This window comes from Portunus trituberculatus, chromosome 41, assembly GCF_017591435.1.
Source record: "Portunus trituberculatus isolate SZX2019 chromosome 41, ASM1759143v1, whole genome shotgun sequence".
NCBI classification, from domain to species: Eukaryota; Metazoa; Arthropoda; class Malacostraca; order Decapoda; family Portunidae; genus Portunus; species Portunus trituberculatus.
The window spans coordinates 27,968,228-27,988,227 of NC_059295.1; the positions used below are offsets into that span (position 1 = coordinate 27,968,228).

At 41.8% G+C, this 20,000-nt stretch overlaps 3 protein-coding genes across 11 annotated transcripts in view; 1 reads left to right on the top strand and 2 right to left on the bottom strand.

The window, feature by feature from the left end:
- The window catches only part of LOC123516867, a 130,325-nt gene extending 128,603 nt beyond the window's left edge, over positions 1–1,722 (bottom strand). The window contains exon 1 of the mRNA XM_045276579.1: positions 1,161–1,722. The gene's annotated coding sequence lies outside the window, so the exon portion shown is untranslated. The remainder of the gene's footprint in view (positions 1–1,160) is intronic.
- Positions 1–8,935, top strand: part of LOC123516860 (allene oxide synthase-lipoxygenase protein-like) — a 96,719-nt gene extending 87,784 nt beyond the window's left edge. For 4 of the 6 annotated variants that reach the window (XM_045276568.1, XM_045276564.1, XM_045276569.1 and 1 more), the window contains 10 exons: positions 328–453; positions 1,788–1,885; positions 2,843–2,975; positions 3,547–3,642; positions 4,151–4,365; positions 4,698–4,957; positions 5,112–5,228; positions 5,532–5,686; positions 5,911–6,074; positions 6,922–8,935. In XM_045276568.1, coding sequence (XP_045132503.1) covers positions 328–453; positions 1,788–1,885; positions 2,843–2,975; positions 3,547–3,642; positions 4,151–4,365; positions 4,698–4,957; positions 5,112–5,228; positions 5,532–5,686; positions 5,911–6,074; positions 6,922–7,036 — 1,479 coding nt within the window. In that variant the 3' untranslated portion in view covers positions 7,037–8,935. The other 2 variants (XM_045276565.1, XM_045276566.1) reach the window with 2 other exon arrangements.
- Positions 8,936–9,311: 376 nt separating this feature from the next.
- The window catches only part of LOC123516859, a 197,691-nt gene continuing 187,002 nt past the window's right edge, over positions 9,312–20,000 (bottom strand). For 2 of the 4 annotated variants that reach the window (XM_045276560.1, XM_045276561.1), the window contains 3 exons: positions 19,278–19,889; positions 14,831–15,046; positions 9,312–13,116 (listed from right to left, as the gene is read on the bottom strand). In XM_045276560.1, coding sequence (XP_045132495.1) covers positions 11,680–13,116; positions 14,831–15,046; positions 19,278–19,889 — 2,265 coding nt within the window. In that variant the 3' untranslated portion in view covers positions 9,312–11,679. The remainder of the gene's footprint in view (positions 13,117–14,830; positions 15,047–19,277; positions 19,890–20,000) is intronic. The other 2 variants (XM_045276562.1, XM_045276563.1) reach the window with 1 other exon arrangement.

Genomic DNA, 20,000 nt, shown 5'->3' on the forward strand with positions numbered 1-20,000 from the left:
GGACGGCAGCTGAGAGAGAGAGAGAGAGAGAGAGAGAGAGAGAGAGAGAGAGAGAGAGAGAGAGAGAGAGATAATCGTGCTAATTGCCGTCTCGTGATGAGTTTATATAAATTAACTCCTCTAAAGACTACCAAAGCATATCAAATTCACAATACCACCAACATCATCACTATCATCATTATCATCACACTTATCATCATCGCCCCATCACCACTACCACTTAGCTATCATGACCTGCTGCCGCCCTTGAAGAGATCCCATGAAATACCGGGTGGGTTACTGGTGCCTTTATCTCTGTCTAACCTGACGCCTCCCTCTGCCCTACAGTGGACCTTCGCCAGCGAGAAGGTCAGTCTTCTGGCCCAGACCAAGTTCATCGAGTGGACTACCTCCAAATGGAATACACTGGAGAACCTGAAGAGTGTGTTCAAGAAGAGCCTTGGCGAGCCAGAGGTACGTCACACACACACACACACACACACACACACACACACACACACACACACACACACACACACACACACACACAATCAATCAATCATTCTTTTTTTTTACTAAATCAACATAATGAAGTTACATAATGGATAACATATTAACCTGCAAAGTTTGGCGTTTGAGCTCCAATCTTAAACTCTCTCTCTCTCTCTCTCTCTCTCTCTCTCTCTCTCTTACAACAACAAGACGCATCTGTCTGACCAGCCTCACAACGATTTTCGTATTAAGTTAAGAGTAACACAAGAAGCACTAACAGCTTTGAAAACATCATGATTCACTCCTGCTATCCGTGTACACATTCAGAACAACCAATTGTAGTCTTTTCTTATCCATTTATTACGGAGATTAGGCAAGTAGGAGGAAAAATACTACACAAAAAAAGGAAATAAATGGAGTATAAAAGCGAAAAATCAACCTACCACGCGTACTTCTCGTAACCAGGCCCCGCCATTCCCGTTTAGCACCAATGAGGGCCGAGTAAACCAAAGCAAACATCTAAACGCCTGTTCTATGGCATCTTCAGAGACAGACCATCAAAATATGGTACGCAATGCAAAAGTCACGTCTCCAGTACTGAAGTTATCGCATCCTAATTGCTACGTCAGAGAATACATATGAATCTAGTTACGATAGTCCTCTTCTGAACCCTCCGCTGAGACACTCACCTCAAGAATCAGCCTTTTACCGCATCGTGTTGGCTTGTGGAATGACAGGCAGTGTTGTGATGGCCTGTGCACTTAGCTATGCCTGGAGACACTCACAGATCAGTAAACAGAACGTACACTAGTAATATAAACACACACATACCACGCGGACAGACACATTACACACATCAGGTGACTGGTGATGAGTTGGACAAGTGAGCTTCAGATGAAACCGAGTCACCCACCGAAACATGCCTGTGAAGCATTTACAACGGAGCTCAAACAAAGATAGTAATAGATTCTTTGTAAATTTGTATTTCTGTTTACCCTGACGTGCATTTATGAACTAGAAATATAGAATAGACTAGTCCTTCCATTCATTTTTGCTTAGTATGTATTTTAAGATTTTTTTTGTCAATATACATAATACTAGGGCATGATTTGATTCACGTAGTTGCATTTCTCACATTTCTTGTAATCATGAGATATGAAAGCGTTGACAATGGAAGGTTGACTGCTGGTGACGGAAATTCCACGAGAGAGAGAGAGAGAGAGAGAGAGAGACTTTAATGCGGGCCCAACTGACATCTTGGCAATAAAAACCTAACCTCACAATAGTTTGGCTTCACCTTATCCTTTCTTTTCCAGTGCATTGATGTGTGGAAGGAGGACTGGTGGTTTGGGCTGCAGCGCCTTCAAGGAGTCAATCCACAGGTCATTGCTCTGTGCCCCGCCATCCCAGACAAGTAAGTAGGAAAATTTGTTCTGTCGCCTCCATTTTGTATTAATCCAACCTCTCCTTATGAATGCTCGTTACTGCCCTGCCCGCCTGCCTGTCTGCCTACCCGCTTGTTAATTCTTTATCCTCCCCATGTATTATTCCAGTTGCACATTCCATTCACGTCCATGCCAGCCACGTGTCCAGCTACTCATTGTACACATCCATCATTCTGCATATACTCCAGTCCATCACACGTGCTTCTTCATTCTCTTCAATCTCTCCCTCGCCACTCAGTTTCCCAGCCAATTTCATTCTTCATTCAGTCTTTCCATGCCTGGCTTTTCATTATTTTTTTTTTCCTTCTGCTTAAGTGTCCATACTGTTTTCCACTTTTTTTATTTTCAACTTTTCATAATTCTGGTATATCATTTGCCATTATAATTTTATAGTGCACTTCATGGAGAATATTTCAGGCTTTATTTTGAGGTTGAATCATGAGGAGTTCTAGCATCAGGCACTATTTGTTCAACTCATTGCCTTAATTAATTGATTAGCAAGTTCTGTGGCAGCTGACTACAGTACATGCTGTGCTGGTCAGTAATGTTATCAGCGTCTTGCACCAGAGGGCATTTGTGTATCTATTGTGCAGTGACAGTATATATAATGAAGGATGTTTTCTCTCATATTAGTCTCACAGAAGCAACAGATTGTCACAATAGCCTAATACTGTACACTCCTCCAGCATTCATCTCTGTAAATGAGAATCTCTGTGAAAGGAAAAAAAAAATCCTGCAGTATTATGCAAGTAACTGAACACACACTAGGTACATGAAAAGAAAGAAACTATTACAATGATCAGAGCATACAAATCAGAAACTAGCCCACCAACTCAATAAGAGAAGAAAAGTTTATAATGATTAATATAAAAGGCAACCAACACACACATATGCACACCAAACTGACCCTCTCTCCCCTCTCCCAGCTTTGATGTGACAGAGGAGACAGTGAAGGGCCTGCTGGATGATCTCACTCTGGAGGAGGCACTCAAGAAGAAGAAGCTCTTCATCTGTGACCTGGAAATCACTGACAACCTGGAATGCAAGGACAACCGAGAGGTGAGCTTGAGTTGTTTCTAATCAAGCTTGTGGTGTTTCTCCATATGAGTATATCTGTCTTTATCCAAGTCTTTAAATACAAGATGATCCGTGCATATACACACAACTTCCTCATGCAGTCTGCTTTAAGAATCAATACATCTAGTCTACATGTGAAGAAGTTTTGTTACATTGTGTGACCATCTTGTGATGTTTTTTGGTTCATGATCATGACATCCTTTTGGTCTCATTATCCAGTTTAAGAATGTCCTCCCTGTTGCCAATTTTTAATCATTTTTGAACTTGGAGATCCTAATTATATCCTATCTTTCCTTTCTATCAAGTGAGAAAGAAAGAGATTTTGTGTTGTCTTATAATAGTTAACTCTGATTCATGACTTCAGTTGTTTATGAGATATCATGAGCCGCAAAAAATGAGGTCATAGAAGACACAGTTAGTTTCCTTTCAAGTAAATTTTCTTCCTGCTTGGCTGGAGATCAATATTGCATCAATGGTTTACATCATTACCAAACTTCTGACTCAGACTAATAATAGCAGGGATGAGTAAACAGTGTATGGTGTTTTCTTACAGTTGGCCTCCCCTCTGGCACTCTTCTATCTCAACAAGAAGAATGAGTTGATGCCAGTCGCCATTCAGCTGAAGCAAAAGAAAGGTCCTGACAACCCGGTGAGTGTTCCCTATTCTCCATGCAAGCCTATGACTGCTAGTATTGTATGTAGGTGAAGATGAGTGCATGAATATTGTTTAGTGGAAGAGGAGGTAATCTAATTTTAAATGAATGATCATCTCTATAGTTACAGTCTCCTTGGATTAGTCATTCTCATTGTATTGCTTGGAAATATTCATTTTTCAAGTCGTTTGCTGTTATAATGTTGCTGTTAGACACTGCGTCAAGATACTGAAAAACAGATCAGAAGGTGGGATAAATCAGGCCCATGCTAGGGATCGAACCCCTTACTAGAAGAACAGATCACACCAGATTAGATTTCAGGACCATGATAGTTGTCAGGTGGTTCAGAGATTATTTACTTGCATTAGATCTTTGCACTCCCTGTCATTACACTGCTGGATTCTGCCTTGTATATCCCAACATAGAATTAATAAGTGAAGCAGGTGTTTATATTGTAAATTTTATTCTGCTCCTGCTGCAGCTGACTCATGAGTATATTTGCAGGTGTACACCCCCAATGATTCTCCCAACACCTGGCTGGTGGCCAAGATGTTCTACAACAATGCCGAGGCTCAGCACCACCAGGCCCTCACTCACCTGGGCTACACACACCTGCTCATGGAAGGAGTGGTCATCTGTACCCACCGCAACCTGTCACCCTCCCACCCACTCTTCAAGCTGATGGCGCCACACTTTCTCTTCCTGCTGGCCATCAATACGTAAGTTCTCTTCAGTCAGCAATTAACAAAAATATTTATTATTATATGAATAAAATACAAAAGAAACACAGTGCTAGTAATCTTTAACCCAGCCACAAAATTTCACGTTACATTCTCCTTGATTTTGAGGGAAATTATAATTAAGAGGTGAAAATAATCCCCTATCATTTTGTCATACTCAAAAGTCACCCATCCCTCTTTACTGATCTTATAAGTCATCCAGGCCCAATTCTCTCTGTTCCATAGTCTTGTGTATTCACCTTGAAGTTACGTCTGTATAGATTCCTGTATGATGGTAAAGAGGCTAATGAGCATCAATACCTTTGTTGCAGTCGAGGCCTGGAGAAGCTGGTGGCTCCTGGAGGATGGGTGGATATGTGCATGACTCAGGGTGTGCAGGGGATCTTTGAGCTCATGAAGAGAGGCTTTGATCGCTGGAGGTTTGACCGAGAGGGACAAGTAGAGAAAGAGCTCGAGTCCCGAGGTGTGCTAGACCCAGATGTCCTGCCTTACTACCCCTACAGAGATGATGCCATTCCCCTCTACAATGTCATCAAGAAATATGTCAGAACTGTTGTCACTCATCATTATGGTGTGTATTTTGCCTGTGAACTAAGAGGATCCAAGACTCTTTTATGCTGTTGATTTGACTAAAGATATTGATTTTCCATCTTGCACCTCAATGAATCATCTTAACCTATTTACAACACCAGACTAATTATTCATTCTCTCCAATGTAACAACAGACACACCTGAGAAGCTGACTGGGGACTGGGAGCTCAAGTGGTGGAGGGAGGAGCTGGTCAAGCCCCGGGACAACAATGGTGTGGGACTGAAAAACGTACCTGGCAATGATGAGGAAGGTAAGCATTGCACACACATAAAGAGTGAGGTGATACATTTGCCCTTATTAAAGTAATCCTTTATCAGTATTATTACTTTCATTGGTTCTTTAGCTTGTAGAGTGATGAATAGTAAACTTTTATACTTTATTCATAGACCACATTCTACTTAGGTCTTAAAAATTCACTGTCACTTCCCATAAAAACAAAATAAATTGCAGCTTTAGTGACACGAGACTGTGATCTTCATATTTTCCCTCCTGTATATCTGAAACACATTTCACTAGCTGGGTTACCACTGCGTTTTTCCTTTATCTTGTGCAGGCTTCACCAGTGTGGATCAAGTGGTTGATGCTGTGACAGTGATCATTGCCACCTGCTCCCTGGGGCATGCTGCAGCAAACTTCCAGCAATATGAACAGTATGGATTTGTACCCAACTACCCCGGCATCCTCATGGGCCCTGTGCCGTCTGAAAAGGTGAAGCCTTCCTCATGTTGTCTGTAGTTTCATGTAGTTTCATGTGGTGTATTGTGATGATGTTAATAATTCATTAACTCATTTTACACTATTCTCTTTCTAGAAACAAAGTTGTAGAACTGACACTATTATCTTGATATTATATCTCATTAATAAAACTCTGTCCTCATCCCACATGCTGGTTCAAGGGAGCCAAAATATGTAACTTAATCATTTATCTGCAGAAAATCTACACTGAGAAGGACATCATGGCTCTGTTGCCTGACAAGAGGATGACTCTGGACATCATGGTCATCACAAAGCTGTTGTCCAGTCGTGGCACCAACAGCCTTGGTAACTTTGAGATGCAGTACTTGTATGACCCTGTGGGCGTCCAGGCAGCTGAAGAGTGAGTATTTACACCTCACTAAACTTTGAGTCTTGTCATGTGCATCTGTATTTTCTATTTTCTATGAACTTATTCAATGGGGGAAGTTTTGGTATCCTTTTGACCTTTCTCTTGGAACTGGCACTGCAGTATGCTTTCTCTTTTTGCTCTTTTTGTTGACCTTGGCCAGAAAGAAAAAACATGTTCTCAGCCACTTATTCTAATGAAGAAGTATGCTGAGGAACTTCTTTGGACATTAAGTGATTACACAAAACCTGAAGGGTGGTCCTCTTCTTTAGTGTTCAGCAAGTGTTACATCCAAACCCAACTCCTCTAACAGTGTGTGGCAGTCCTGCCTGGCTCAAGATCAACTTCTCAGACTGAAGATTTGCTTTCACAGTGATTTGACATACACATCTTCCCTCTAAAGTAATACATACAGTTTGAGGATGATTTTATAATGCAATGAAGATATAAATGATATATTACATGATATCACCAATTTTGGCTGACAGGAATCACACTCATTCATGCATTAAGCTCTAAATTAACTAGGGCCACAAGAGATCACATATGGCTTAGTTAGTAATGCTTGGCTTTAGTATTTCCCTGAGTCAGGACATCCAGTCATGCCTGTCTCTTTGTAAGGATCTTTATCTTGCATGGTTGGCTTCATTTCTAGTTCACTGTGCTGCAAAAACACTTATTACATACTATTATATCATAATTTATGCAATTTCATTTACTTTATATGTATTTATATATTTTTTAATTCACAACATTTTGTACTTGTAATATAACATGACCACAAATGAGTTTTAAATCTGTCCAAACTATCCTCAGCATTTACAATTGATATCACTTTCAGATTCAAGAAAGACTTGAAGAGACTGAGCCTAGATATGCAAAAATCCAACATTGACCGCCAGTGGAAGTTTGACTGGCTGGACCCAACTATTGTGCCAAACTCAATCAGTGTGTAAGAACTGAAAGAAGCAGGAGAGACAGTTCAAGACTGGTGGCTAGCTTTTCATCTCAAAGGAAGAGCAAACCTGAAGTGCTTCCTGTTCACCAGATACTCTGCACTGTGTCACTGTACCAAGAGTTGTGTGAACAATGTATAGTTAAGTAATATTCAGTTTGCATACTGTTCCTTTATGGTATTGTACATGCACACACACTCACAAATGACGAATCATAGACAAACACGTGCACACTTATGATGCTCCATGTACAAAGTATCTCACGCATTACCTCAAATATACTGTTCGTAAAACTCAAACAGACTACTATTAGCTTTAAGCTCAACTTGCTGCAAACTTGTGCACTGATTTACAATTGACCTACAGCATAGGGTTTTGCTCATGTGCCAGTGCCAAGCACTTGAGGCATTGAGTGTAGATAATGTAGTGGGGTTCTTAACTAATCACTGAGCTGCATAATAATCCACACTTAATTCTCTCCTGATACCAGTAAGTGTTCTGTGCTGGTGTGATAGGCTATCCTGTGGTGATTATTCTGTGATTTTATCTTTTACTGCTATTGCTATTGCTGCTGCTACTATGATTTTAGTTGTAAATATTTATTGTGTATATACTATGGACTATTTTGATTGTCAACAATTTTCTGATATATGTATGTATTAATTTTCTATAATAATGACTGAATGAAAACTAAAAACTGAGAAGAGCATCATCAATCAGAAATATAATACAAAACTTGAATTAATGTTTCTATCTTATATATTGAAAAAGAAAAAATAACAGATTTAAAATTGGAATATGCCATGGATATTACTTAAATTGATATTTCTTATTTTCGCCATTGAGTAGGTAAGAAAATCTACTTAAAGTGATTGTGAGAAACAAGTGACTTTATATATGCATCATAGTTTCTGTCTTTTCACTGAGCTGGCATCCTTCTAGTGATGGATAAATGAGGCAGACGTCATCTCACCATAAGAACAAAAATTAAGATGCAAAAGTCGTACATAATTGAAATGATAATTTCAGATGTGAGCTCCATACATGTACTATTTTCTTGCATCACTAGACACTGCCAGCTGTCAGGAAGGACAGTTTCCCAGAACAAAGCAGAACACATTAAAAGTTTCATCCGAATGAAGAAAAACTAAGTGATCTCAGAAAAAAAAAAAAAACCTCATGTGATTATTCCTCATACATTCATGTAGAGCACACACTCACACATCTCACTTCATCTTAATTTATGTACAATTTGTATATTTTCCATGATATGAATATGAAAACTGAATCTGAGTGAATCACAGTGAGCGGTGACAGACACAGTGGTGGACATGCCATTGTACCACAACTATAAAGAAAACAAAAACTTGTAATCTTCTTCCTTCATACTCTCTGAAGCTTAATGTTGCATGCTACACACCTTGCACATTCATTTTGTATTATGTTTACAACAGATTGTCACCAAATCAGTATATTATATAACTTATGCTGAATATCTTATCATATGGTATTATCATTACTACTATAACAGAGCTTATATTGCTGTGGTCGGACTTAATGCCTTGTATGCATGGATATCATATGTATATTAACATTTCTGGTGTTGGTGCACCTTCATGATTAATAATTCTCACACAAGACAAAGGATGTGTTTCTGTAGTGGTCTTGTGTGGACAAGCAACTGTTGTGTCCGTGTGTAGGATCACTGAATGCTCAAATTGTGATATCTTTGGTACATTCATGGGAAAAAAAAAAAAACAATCACTGAATCCTGATTGATTACTTTTGCAATGATGTTGCTTTTACAGCTCTTGATTAATGATGTCTCATGCAAGAGATCAGATGTAATATATTTTTGTATCTGTAAAACCTACTATGTTAGTAAAATTAAAATGCTTCTTAAGTTGTTTTCTTATTATGACACTAGTTTGTTTTGACACATGATAAAACTTATTAAAGTTAACTAAAATCCTGTATTTTCACGAAAAATCACTCACGACAGTTTTCTATATACAAAAGCAACACCAGCATGGGGTGTGGGAGGGACAGCCAAGATGAGGCTGTGTACAAGCCCTCACTCACCATTACACCTGAGAGTAATTGTTAAGAATACTAAAATCACATCTGTGTTTGTAGCTCTGTTGTAGTGCCAGGAAAGGCACTACTAACCAATATCCAGCTCCACCACCACTACAAGACACAAGCACCAAACTAGGAGGACATGATTGATGAAGGAAAGTCTTGGAGTGAATCAGTGAAGGTAGGAGACAGCACACTGTCTTGACACTTTATTCAAAGCCAGGTTTTACTCAGAATATCAGTAAAGCTTCCTTTAGAATAACTCGTCTGCCTGATCAACAAAACAAAAATATGTAAACTCATAATGAAAAATATTGATCTTGAGGAAGCAATGAAGACATCAAACATTGCTCAGTTATTTGATGACAATGTATTTGACACATACCTAAAAATAGTTCCCCCATTAAAGCTAAAGTTAACCATATTTGTCACTCAGTACATGAAATGGCTGACATACCCCAGGTGAGGGAGGCAGCCAGCCAGCCGCTTCATACTTATGCCCTCACTCACACCCCAGTCCTGCTAATTACTCATTCATCTCTGTGTCCAGTCATTCACTAATCTCTTGCTCCCCTTATTTCTTTATAATAATCTCATTCACCAGTTTAACTTCTTTACACACACACACACACACACACACACAAAGTAAATACAACTAGATAGAAATTCTAAAAGACCATGAAGGAGAAAGGAGGCAGAGGCAGTGTCATGGATGCACAAGACCTTGAAACAATGTTATGTTAATGCTGGAAACATGCCATTGCCATTTTTCAAATTTGTAGTGGACCCAACTAATTTTCTCAAAATGTTGAAAATCTTCTTCATGTCAGTCTGCTTGTATGGGAACTTTATGCTGAGATTTTAGAAGAGGAGGATGGCTTGCCTGGCACACTTCCCATACACTGGGATGAGGCCAGGGACTCAAGGAAAGGAAGAGCAGTACATCTTGTCAATGGATATGGAGGAGTAGTTAGAAATTATCAAAAGCTTTCAAATCACAGAACCCATGATCAAACCTGGGACCAGAAAGAGAAAGTAGGCATGGGAGCAGCATGTGGTTCCCTCAATCACTCAGATATGGGTCACTGAAATAACAAGGGTGACTGGTTTCATTCTTAGTACTACTTTATACACACACACACACACACACACACACACACACACACACACACACACACACACACACACACACACACACACACACACACACACACTTGCTGCTGTAGCTTGCAATGTGGCTCCAAAATGCAATGATGCACAAAAGGAATTGCCACAGGTAAAGGTTCCACAAAAATCACAACAGTTACCACTTAATCTTAAATTAGAGTATTTATAGTGCACACATTACACTTTTGCCAACCTAATTTCATACAAAAGGTTATTCCTGTACTGATGTTTACTGTTAAGCCTCAAATAAAAATATAGACCTCAGACACTTCACCTGCCACACCTAAACTTCCACCAGCAGGCAAGTGTCCTCATATGAATAAATTAAATTTGCACTTATCAGTTTCATGCCAGCACCTGCAGCCTCTCCCCCAAGGCTTGGCTGGAGCTTGAGTTTTCATTTGGTTAGCACACAGCTTCCTCAGCTGTTCATGTTGTGATGCAACACAGCAGTAAATAATGTAGACACAATGAAGGGACACTAAACACTGCACATGCCCAGGGACTGTTGACACAGTATCTGGATTACATCTGAAGTTGTTTTTAGAATAAAAACACTAACAAAATTATGCAAGACAACATAAAGAAGGGAAGTTTATGGATTTCAGGGTCATAACCTAAAGTATTGTCTAGAGAGATTATGTATGGTGAGGGTCATGGACTGAAAACATACTGAATCAGCTACTGATAATGAAGGCTCAATGGACAGGAAGTATATGTTTTGCACATTAGTCACATAATGGACATGAGTATTACATATCAGCATAATGCACAGTGAGAGGCTCTTCCAAAACTACCATCCACGATGGTACACAAGATGACTTAGGTATAGGTATGTGAAAATATAATTTATAATACCTGCACATCATTTGTATAAAGTATATTACTGATTAGATAATACTGACAAGGTCACAGTAAGGACATGGGGCCCAAGGAAGCAGTACGGGCAACACTGCTGCTGTGTGGTAATCCTGATCACATCTTTCAAGGAGTACACATTATCAACCAACAAAAGTCACACTTGGCTTTGCAGCTCCTTGGCCCCTCCACACCACCAGCACAGCCCCTACTGGCACCCAAATCCAACAGCACAGCACTTCACTGCACACTCCTGAGCCCATTACCAGCAGGACAGCAGGATGTTCCATCCTTCCCAGAAGCACAAGATAACACTACATGGGAAGGCCATTTAGTGTGCTTACACTATGAGGCAACATCTATGGATACACTGCTCCTCTTGGACCAAACTGACATGCAGACAGCACTGGAACTGTCTGATTTTTTCAAATGTAACTTCTGCAAATGACCAATGTCACAAGTATTTACAGCAAACTATCACTGCAATAGAAAGCAGGGATGGCCCCTGAGGTCCACAAGACTATGGTGCAGGACAACTGTTACGTCCCTATTGCACCACTGACACTGCAAGCACGTCTGGTGAGGGTGGAATCCCTAGATTCCATAGAAATCCCATGGTAAGACTTGTGTCTTGAGTCCTGTGACCACCAATTCTGTAATCTGAAGAACCGCGGTCGCTGGCCGCCTTCCTTCTTTTGTAAGATTTTTGGGAGATATTTACCAAGTTGCCTCAAAAAAATTGATGGTTCACTCTCTGTGACCTGAGGAATAAGGGATTCTGGACCAAGTTCCACAGGGGATGTAGGAGATGAAAGCCCTTCCTCAGGACTGCTGTGCATAGGGCCACATGCACTGCCATTGGAGAGCAGAGAGGTTGGTGTTTGGGCATCACTTTGATTAATGCCAGATGCATCAGTAATTTCCACATCCTGGCTGCTCAACCTACCACAGGCAACTTGGCTCAATGCTTCATCACTCACTGAGACTGCTTCAGTGCAATCCTGGCTAGGTTGGCTTATGCCATTGCAAGGTGAGTCATGCAGTGTTTCTATGGAGGCTGTTGGAGCTAAAGGAAAAGTGGTGGAGTAAGCTATACAAGATGAGGATCCTTCTTGTTTACTGTTTTGTTCTTTGTTGGTGTCAGTACAGACAGAACCTGTCAGTGATGAGTCACTCAGGGGTTGAACGGTGCTATTCATAGTTTCCGGTTCAGAAAAATTGTGAATGTTGTTGATGTCTTTTGATTCCAGAGCATCCCCAACCTGCACTGTTGCCTCAGACTCACTTCTTGCTGGTGATTCCTCATACTGGTCAGTCCCTAGAGACCACCTGTGATGGTCATCATTTACTGCTACATCAGCTGTATCATCCATCTCTGTTTGTGGTGGTGGCAAGGAAGTAACTGAGTTGGTGAGAGAAAATTGCTGGTCAGTCTGGGATAGGTTGTTATTTAGGTTATTGTTTTGTAAAGTGTCATGGGAATTGAGCCTGTGACTGTGGTGAGTGGTTGGTACACAGAGAGCTACTGAAGAAGGCAACAAGGCCTGTGAAGTTTCATCTGTTGTATCATGAATATCCTTGGTTAAGATTGATTTTCCATGACTGATGAGAGTGGTGACTTGTGGGCGATGGGATAAAAAGTCATTTGTATGGGCACCCACAGAAGAGGGTGTAGTGAATGCAGGGGAAGAAGGGAAAGAGACAGAAGTGGACAAAGCCTTGTAGGAGTCCCAGGGACCAAAGCTGCCCAGAGTGGAAGATCGAGACCTGATGCCATCCATTGGGGAACCAGAGACAGGACTGTTGTGGGAGCGGGGCGTGTGAACGTTGGTGAGGCAAGCGTCATTCACGTTGATGCGGTGCATGGTGGAGTGGTGGTGGAGAGAAGCTACACTGCGATTGATCATCAGGTCAGGATCCAGTGGACGGCGCAGGATGTGGTGTAGGATGAAGGACTTCAAGGCGGCTCGGAAGTCCTGCAAAGACAAGACATACCAAACATTTAAATTTAAATTTAAATAGTTTAAACAGATTGCAATGCCACAGAACATTTCCTGGCATCACGAATTCCCTAAAACACACCTCAGGGAGAATATACTGCATCTGTTTGTTCATGGCTCATCACTGAGAAACCTTACGTGTGGTGAGTGAGACATGAGATATGAATCTTGGCTATTAGAGTGTGTGTGTGTGTTCACTGTTTGATCTGCTGCAGTCTCTGACGAGACAGCCAGACGTTACCCTACGGAACGAGCTCAGAGCTTATTATTTCCGATCTTCGGATAGGCCTGAGACCAGGCACACAACACTTACCGGGACAACAAGGTCACAACTCCTCGATTTACATCCCGTACCTACTCACTGCTAGGTGAACAGGGGCTACATGTGAAAGGAGACACACCCAAATATCTCCACCTGGCCGGGGAATCAAACCCCGGTCCTCTGGCTTGTGAAGCCAGCGCTCTAACCACTGAGCTACCGGGTGTGTGTGTGTGCGTGTGTGTGTAATTCACCTCGGTCGTCTGCTGGTCACCCAGCTAGTCTTCCCCATTACAGGGTGAGCTCAGAGCTCATAGACCGATCTTCAGGTAGGACTGAGACCACAACACAATCCGCACACTGGGAAAGTGAGGCCACAACCCCTCTAGTTACATCCCGTACCTATTTACTGCTAGGCAAACAGGGACCACACATTAAGAGGCTTGTCCATATGCCTCGCCGCACCGGGACTCGAACCCGGTCCTCTCGATGGTGAGTTGAGCGTGCTAACCACTACACTACACTACGCGGTGTGTGTGTGTGTGTGTGTTATATGGATGTACTATATATATATATATATATATATATATATATATATATATATATATATATATATATATAATGCAAGAGTTAACCAGTATCTTCACTCCTTCATTCCCTACACTGGTAAACTCTGGAACTCTCTACCTGTGTCTGTATTTCCACCTGCCTATGACTTAAACTCTTTCAAAAGAGGAGTGTCAAGACACCTCTTACGTTAACTGGACCCTCCTTTTAGATTTTTTGTTTTCTCTTTCTACTTTCCTCTTAACAGGGCCTGGCAACCAGCGGGATTTTTTTTTTTCCAACACTTTGTTTTCCCTAGGCCAGTGCCCTTGTAATGTAAAAAAAAAAAAAAAAAAAAAAATGTGGAAATATGTGAAACTAATGTGGTCATCAACTGACAGACAAAATAATTGCAGGCTACAGTACTTGTTTCATTGGTCACCAGTGGGTTGTGGGTTTGCAGCTTGTCCTCGACACATTAAGACACATCTCACTTACTAGAGGCTTATATAGGCTGGAAAACGTGTCTTCATGGTACAGCCTACTGCATACATAATTATATAACTCTAACTCTGAATCTGAAAACAATTCCGTTACCCTTATTTAGTACAATCACCCTTCCTCGCCATTACCCACAGGCCACAACCAGTTATCACCACCCTACCTTCTCCCTTGTGTCATCACCTTACTCTATTCCTTTCCGTCATTACCATCACTCATTTCATCATCCTACCTTTCCAAATGTAGTAACCTGATCCAGATGCTATCACCTTTCTACTCTTCTGCATGTTACTGCTCTCATCCGATTCTCATAGTCCTCCTCTCCCCTTTAAGTTATTGATACCACATTTTCATCACCCAGCTCACTCCCTGGCAGTCACGTACATGCATGTGGTAGGCGTAGAGGAAGGGATTGATGGCAGAGTTGAGGTGCGTGAGGGTGATGGTGAAGAACATGACTCCACTGGATGCCGTGCAGTGCTTACAGAACGCCTGCACGCAGTTGATGGTGTACAGTGGAAACCAGCTGATCATGAAGAACAACACGATGATGCTGAGACTCTTAGCAGCCTTTACTTCACGCCGGTTAGGATGAGCCATCTGCAAAACCAGGGGATGATGAGTAAGGGAAGTGAGTTGAAGGGACACATCGAAGGAGGGACCAAAAAAGGCGGGATGTTGAACACTAGGAAAGGTAGAAGAGGCAAGGCAATGAGGTAAAATGTAATAGTTTTACATCTCAAGCAACTGTGACACATCAACGGCCACAGTATGGAAGGACAGGGGAAACAGGCCTCGTGGGTGTGGCAAGGTGACGGTGTAAGGTAACAGAGGTCGTGAATGAGACTGACCGGCGCTCAACTAACGGGGTGAGATGGTCCTCAAGGGGATGATGATTCAGGGCCACCGGGGAAATCAGTGAGGCATGAGCACGTCAACGGGGAAGAAGAGTGTAGTAAGGAACCAGAGCATGCCGGAGATTTTGAAACATTTGAGAGAGAGAGAGAGAGAGAGAGAGAGAGAGATAAAGTATAAACAAACATTACCCAGTCATTTATAATAAACAATGCAGAAATTGATCAATATAGTACGTATTGCTGAAGATGTAACATGAAAATTCTCAAGGCAAAGATAAATACACAAACATTAACCCCTTGATTACTATGACGCGTTTTCTTATTCATTCTGCTTAGTATTTGATGATTTTATACAGCTTCAGAAACTTATGTGGGGATTAAAATAGTGAGGATTCTGACTATTAAACTTCTGACCACCAAAGACCCTTCCTAGTGTCAATAAAATGGTCTAATCGTACATAAAACTCATGGTAAAAATGCGTCTCAGTACTGAAGGGGTTAAACTGACAAATAGACAAGACTTAATAGCTGACATACCATCTCACAAACAAACATACATACTGACAAACAAGTTCTGCCATAACAATGTCAGGAAAACAGTGAAGGAAGGCAGATCACAATGGTGGAAGCGAAATATATAGGTTAAGGAGACGAGTGGGCATGTCACCATTTTCTCTTTAGAATTAACTGACCACCACCATCATAACCATTACAACTATTGCGAGTAATACTGTTTCTACTACTATCCTCCTCCTCCTTCTTCTTCTCCTCCTCCTACTACTACTACCACTGCTACTACTACTACTACTACTACTACTACTACTACTACTACTACTACTACTACTACTACTACTACTACTACTACTACTACTACTACTACTACTACTACTACTACTACTACTACTACTACTACTACTACTACTACTACTACTACTACTACTACTACTACTACTACTACTACTAATTATAATAAAAACAATAATAAAAATAATAATAACAATAACAATAACAACAATAACAGGAATACAAAAACAATAGAAACAACAATAATAACTTCATCTCTATTGGATCATGCAAAGTAAACACACAGCAAGAGTATTGAACTAACTAACTAAATAAATATACACCACAAATCAAGCTACACAACACGCCTGGTAAAGATTCACCATAAATATAAGAAAACACACGAGGATCACAATGCAAACAGTAAGTAGCTTTTGCATTCTCTTGTTGAGGAGGTAAAGAAAGAGAGGAACACCAGCCTGGGACAGTAGTCTGCAACCTTCCTGCCAGCAGCTTATACCTTTGCTACTTTTAACACGCTGTAGTGGAAGGTGCTGGATATTCTAAGGGGTGATTTCATTATTTTTAGCGGTATTTTAGCCACGCTTCTGTGTTACCCATGTGAAAAAATCTATGAAATTATTTTAGTCTTGGAAAACAGGACTTGCTACGTGCATGTTATTTATACACTTTAAACAGGTTCAAGTGGAAGTTACTGGCCATTTTAAGGGTGATTTAATGATTTTGGTGACAGTATCTGTACTACTGACGTGACGAAACACTAATGAAAAATTCTTTGGTCTTCGAAAACAGTTCTCAACCCCTTCAGTACCATGAGACGCTTTCATATTCAATCTGCTTACTAATTTGGTGATTTTATACAGCTTCAAAAACTTACATGGGGTTAAAATAGCGATGACTCTGGCCATTAACCTTCTGACCTCCATAGATCCTTCCTAATGCCAATAAAACCGTCCAATCATACCGAAAAATCAAGGTAAAAATGTGTGCCAGTATACTGAGGAGGTTAACGCGAGCCTATAAGCGTTTCACCATACTGGTCCCATGAGGATTGAAAAGAGAAGCACCAGGGACATTGGCTTGACACAATTCCAAACGAGTCCAAACGAATGTCAAGAACTTTACATTGAAGACGAGAAGGAGGAAATGAATCTGTGTCCTTGATGTCCAAAGGAAGGTGGAGAGTCTCGTAATGTTCTTGGATTGCGGTTTTTGCTAGAATGAGGTCACGTAAGGCCCTGAGAGAGAGAGAGAGAGAGAGAGAGAGAGAGAGAGAGAGAGAGAGAGAGAGAGAGAGAGAGAGAGAGAGAGAGAGAGAATATAAAGTTTCTACACCGAAAAGCCACATTCTCAGAAACGAACCGAGTAAAGAAAGAAGTTTATCCCTCGCTTCGTCCCTCTCCTCTCCTCCCTCCTTTTTAATTCTGGTCACTGAGAATCTCAGAGAGAGAGAGAGAGAGAGAGAGAGAGAGAGAGAGAGAGAGAGAGAGAGAGACGATGCGGTAAAGGAAAGGGAGGGAGGGAGGATGCTCTAAGAAGCACGAAAACCTTCAACTGTGGAGATAAGAGAGGAAGGAAAACACACAATTGAAAATGACAAAAAATAAGTTTCGACAATTGAGTCCAGCAGGCAGAGGGTGAGGGCGGGAGAGAGCAGGACCAGGGAGGGAGGGAGGCAAGGGAGGCAAGAGAGGCAAGGGAGGCAAGGAGGGAGAAAGGGAGATAAGAGAATTAATCCAACCAACCGTACTCTCAGTGATTGTTGTGGTCATTCCTTGAAAATAATCTTGGCGGTGTGTGGGGCGGCGACGACTGTGGCTGGCGACTGTGTGTAGTGACGGTGGCGGGGTCAGTCGTGGCTCATTCACTCACCCTTAAAACTCAGCCCTCATTACTATAGAAGTCTACCTATTTATCATAATTAGATTTGAAATAATGCTCCTCTTCCTCGCTCTTTTCCCTTTCATGTGTTCACTGATTTAATTCGCTGACGTTTCAAATTTTTCATGTGTAAATGTAAATGCTGATTCTAGTGTGACTTAAACGTATGTATCATAATTAGATTTAAACTGTTACTCCTCTCCCTCGCTCGTTTCCCTTCCATGTGTTCACTGATTTAATTCGTTGATGGTTTATATTTTTCATATGTAAATATAAATGCTGAGTATTCGACTGTGACCTGCATTTGATTTTTTTGATTTATAATGCTTGGATATTTTGATGTTTGAGTTATGTCGTACTTATATTTTATTCTCAACACAATCGCTAATAACTGTACCATATTTTCATCCCTCCATTTTGTTGGTTTTATCATATCAAGTTCAATTTCTCTTTTTTTTTTATCGTTCCGTATTTCTGCGCGTTTTGGAAGCAGGTCATGCGACGTCACTGGGCCAGAGTGATGTGGCGTGTCGCTGACAGCATAACTACACTACTCATTCTCTTCTTCCACTTATAGACTGCCTTGCTCAATAATTAAGTGCTGGCCTCTTTCTTCTACTACCGTGAACATTCGCAACACTCGTTCTCCTCCATCCTCTTTTCTTCCTGCAACTATTCTCCACCATATAATAACTTCAGGTCACGCGCGTAGTGTCAACCTTCATCATTTAACGAGACCGTAAGTTAGCACAGCGACGCAATTTCTTTTCTTCCCTTCACCTGACGACCACTTCCACTAAAACCACCACCACCACCACCACCGCCACCATCACCTGTATCAGGTGGTTAGTGCTTGTCCCCAAAATTTATCGCTTCCCTTAATACCCCAAGAGATCGATTGAGACTCTACCCATCCCAACCCTATGCCTCGCCTTCCATAACCACCTCTCTTCCCACAGGATGTGTTGTAGCTGCCGCGTCTTTACATTTTTCACTCCTTCCTGGCAGTTTGATTACTCATCGTGGGATGTAACTGGATGGCACAGGGCAGCGAGGTCAGGAGGAAACAAGGATGCCGGAAAGGTGAAAATTTAACGAATTCATCGACCGCTCAGTCCAAGATCTTGCAATAGTGGCTTTCTAATTCCTTTCCTTTACCTGAACGCTTTCCTTCCTCTCTTCAGACAACCAGCGGGAAATCGCATATTCCTAAGACTTTACAGAAACTGCACTGTTGGAAGCCACGACCGCCACCACCAAGGATCGCGCCGCTCGCCGTGTTCACTAACCTGATAGAGGACGTAGGAGAGCGTGCTTCCCCGGCGGGAATGTGCGCTGCTACTCCGGCGAGAATGTCCTTCGCTATTTCGGCGTGTGTGAGCTTCGCTGCCCCTCCGGTAAGAGCTCATCACACACTCATGTCCACTTTTACGTCTTTCGCGCGGTAGGAGTCGTCCTGGCTCTTCGCTATGGGAGGAAGGCAAGCGCGAGGCGTCCTTCTCGGGCGTCTCAAAGTCAATGGTGATGCTTGGAGTCCTGGAGCGGCCGAGAAGAGGCTGGTGGTCCAAGATCAAATGTGCTGCGCCTCGTGTCTCCTCGTCCTTGGCTTTGTCGTCGCCGCTCCCATTTCTGCTCCCACTCCCGTCGTCCTGTGCTGTTTTGTCGTTGTTTTCACCTTGAGAACACGAATCTATTTCCTCCAAGCTGCTTCTCTTCCCTTCCTTGCCGTGGAGGTGGAGGAAGTACTGGTGGAGGCTGTCGTTGGGGGGGTGGCGGCGGTGTTGCGCACGATGATGTGGACTGAACTGGAGGTCAGTATGCTCGAGGAGGGGCGAGTGTTGGAGTGTGGAGGGAGACGCGGGCTTATACTGACCATACCTGGGGCTCCTTGGTATTTGCAGCTAAAGTAGGAAGAAACAAGCGAAGAAGGAGGAAGAGAAGAGACAGAGAGAGTAAGGGGGAAGAGGAGAAATGTATCAGGAACACATAAAGAAAAGTCAAAAAAGAAAAAA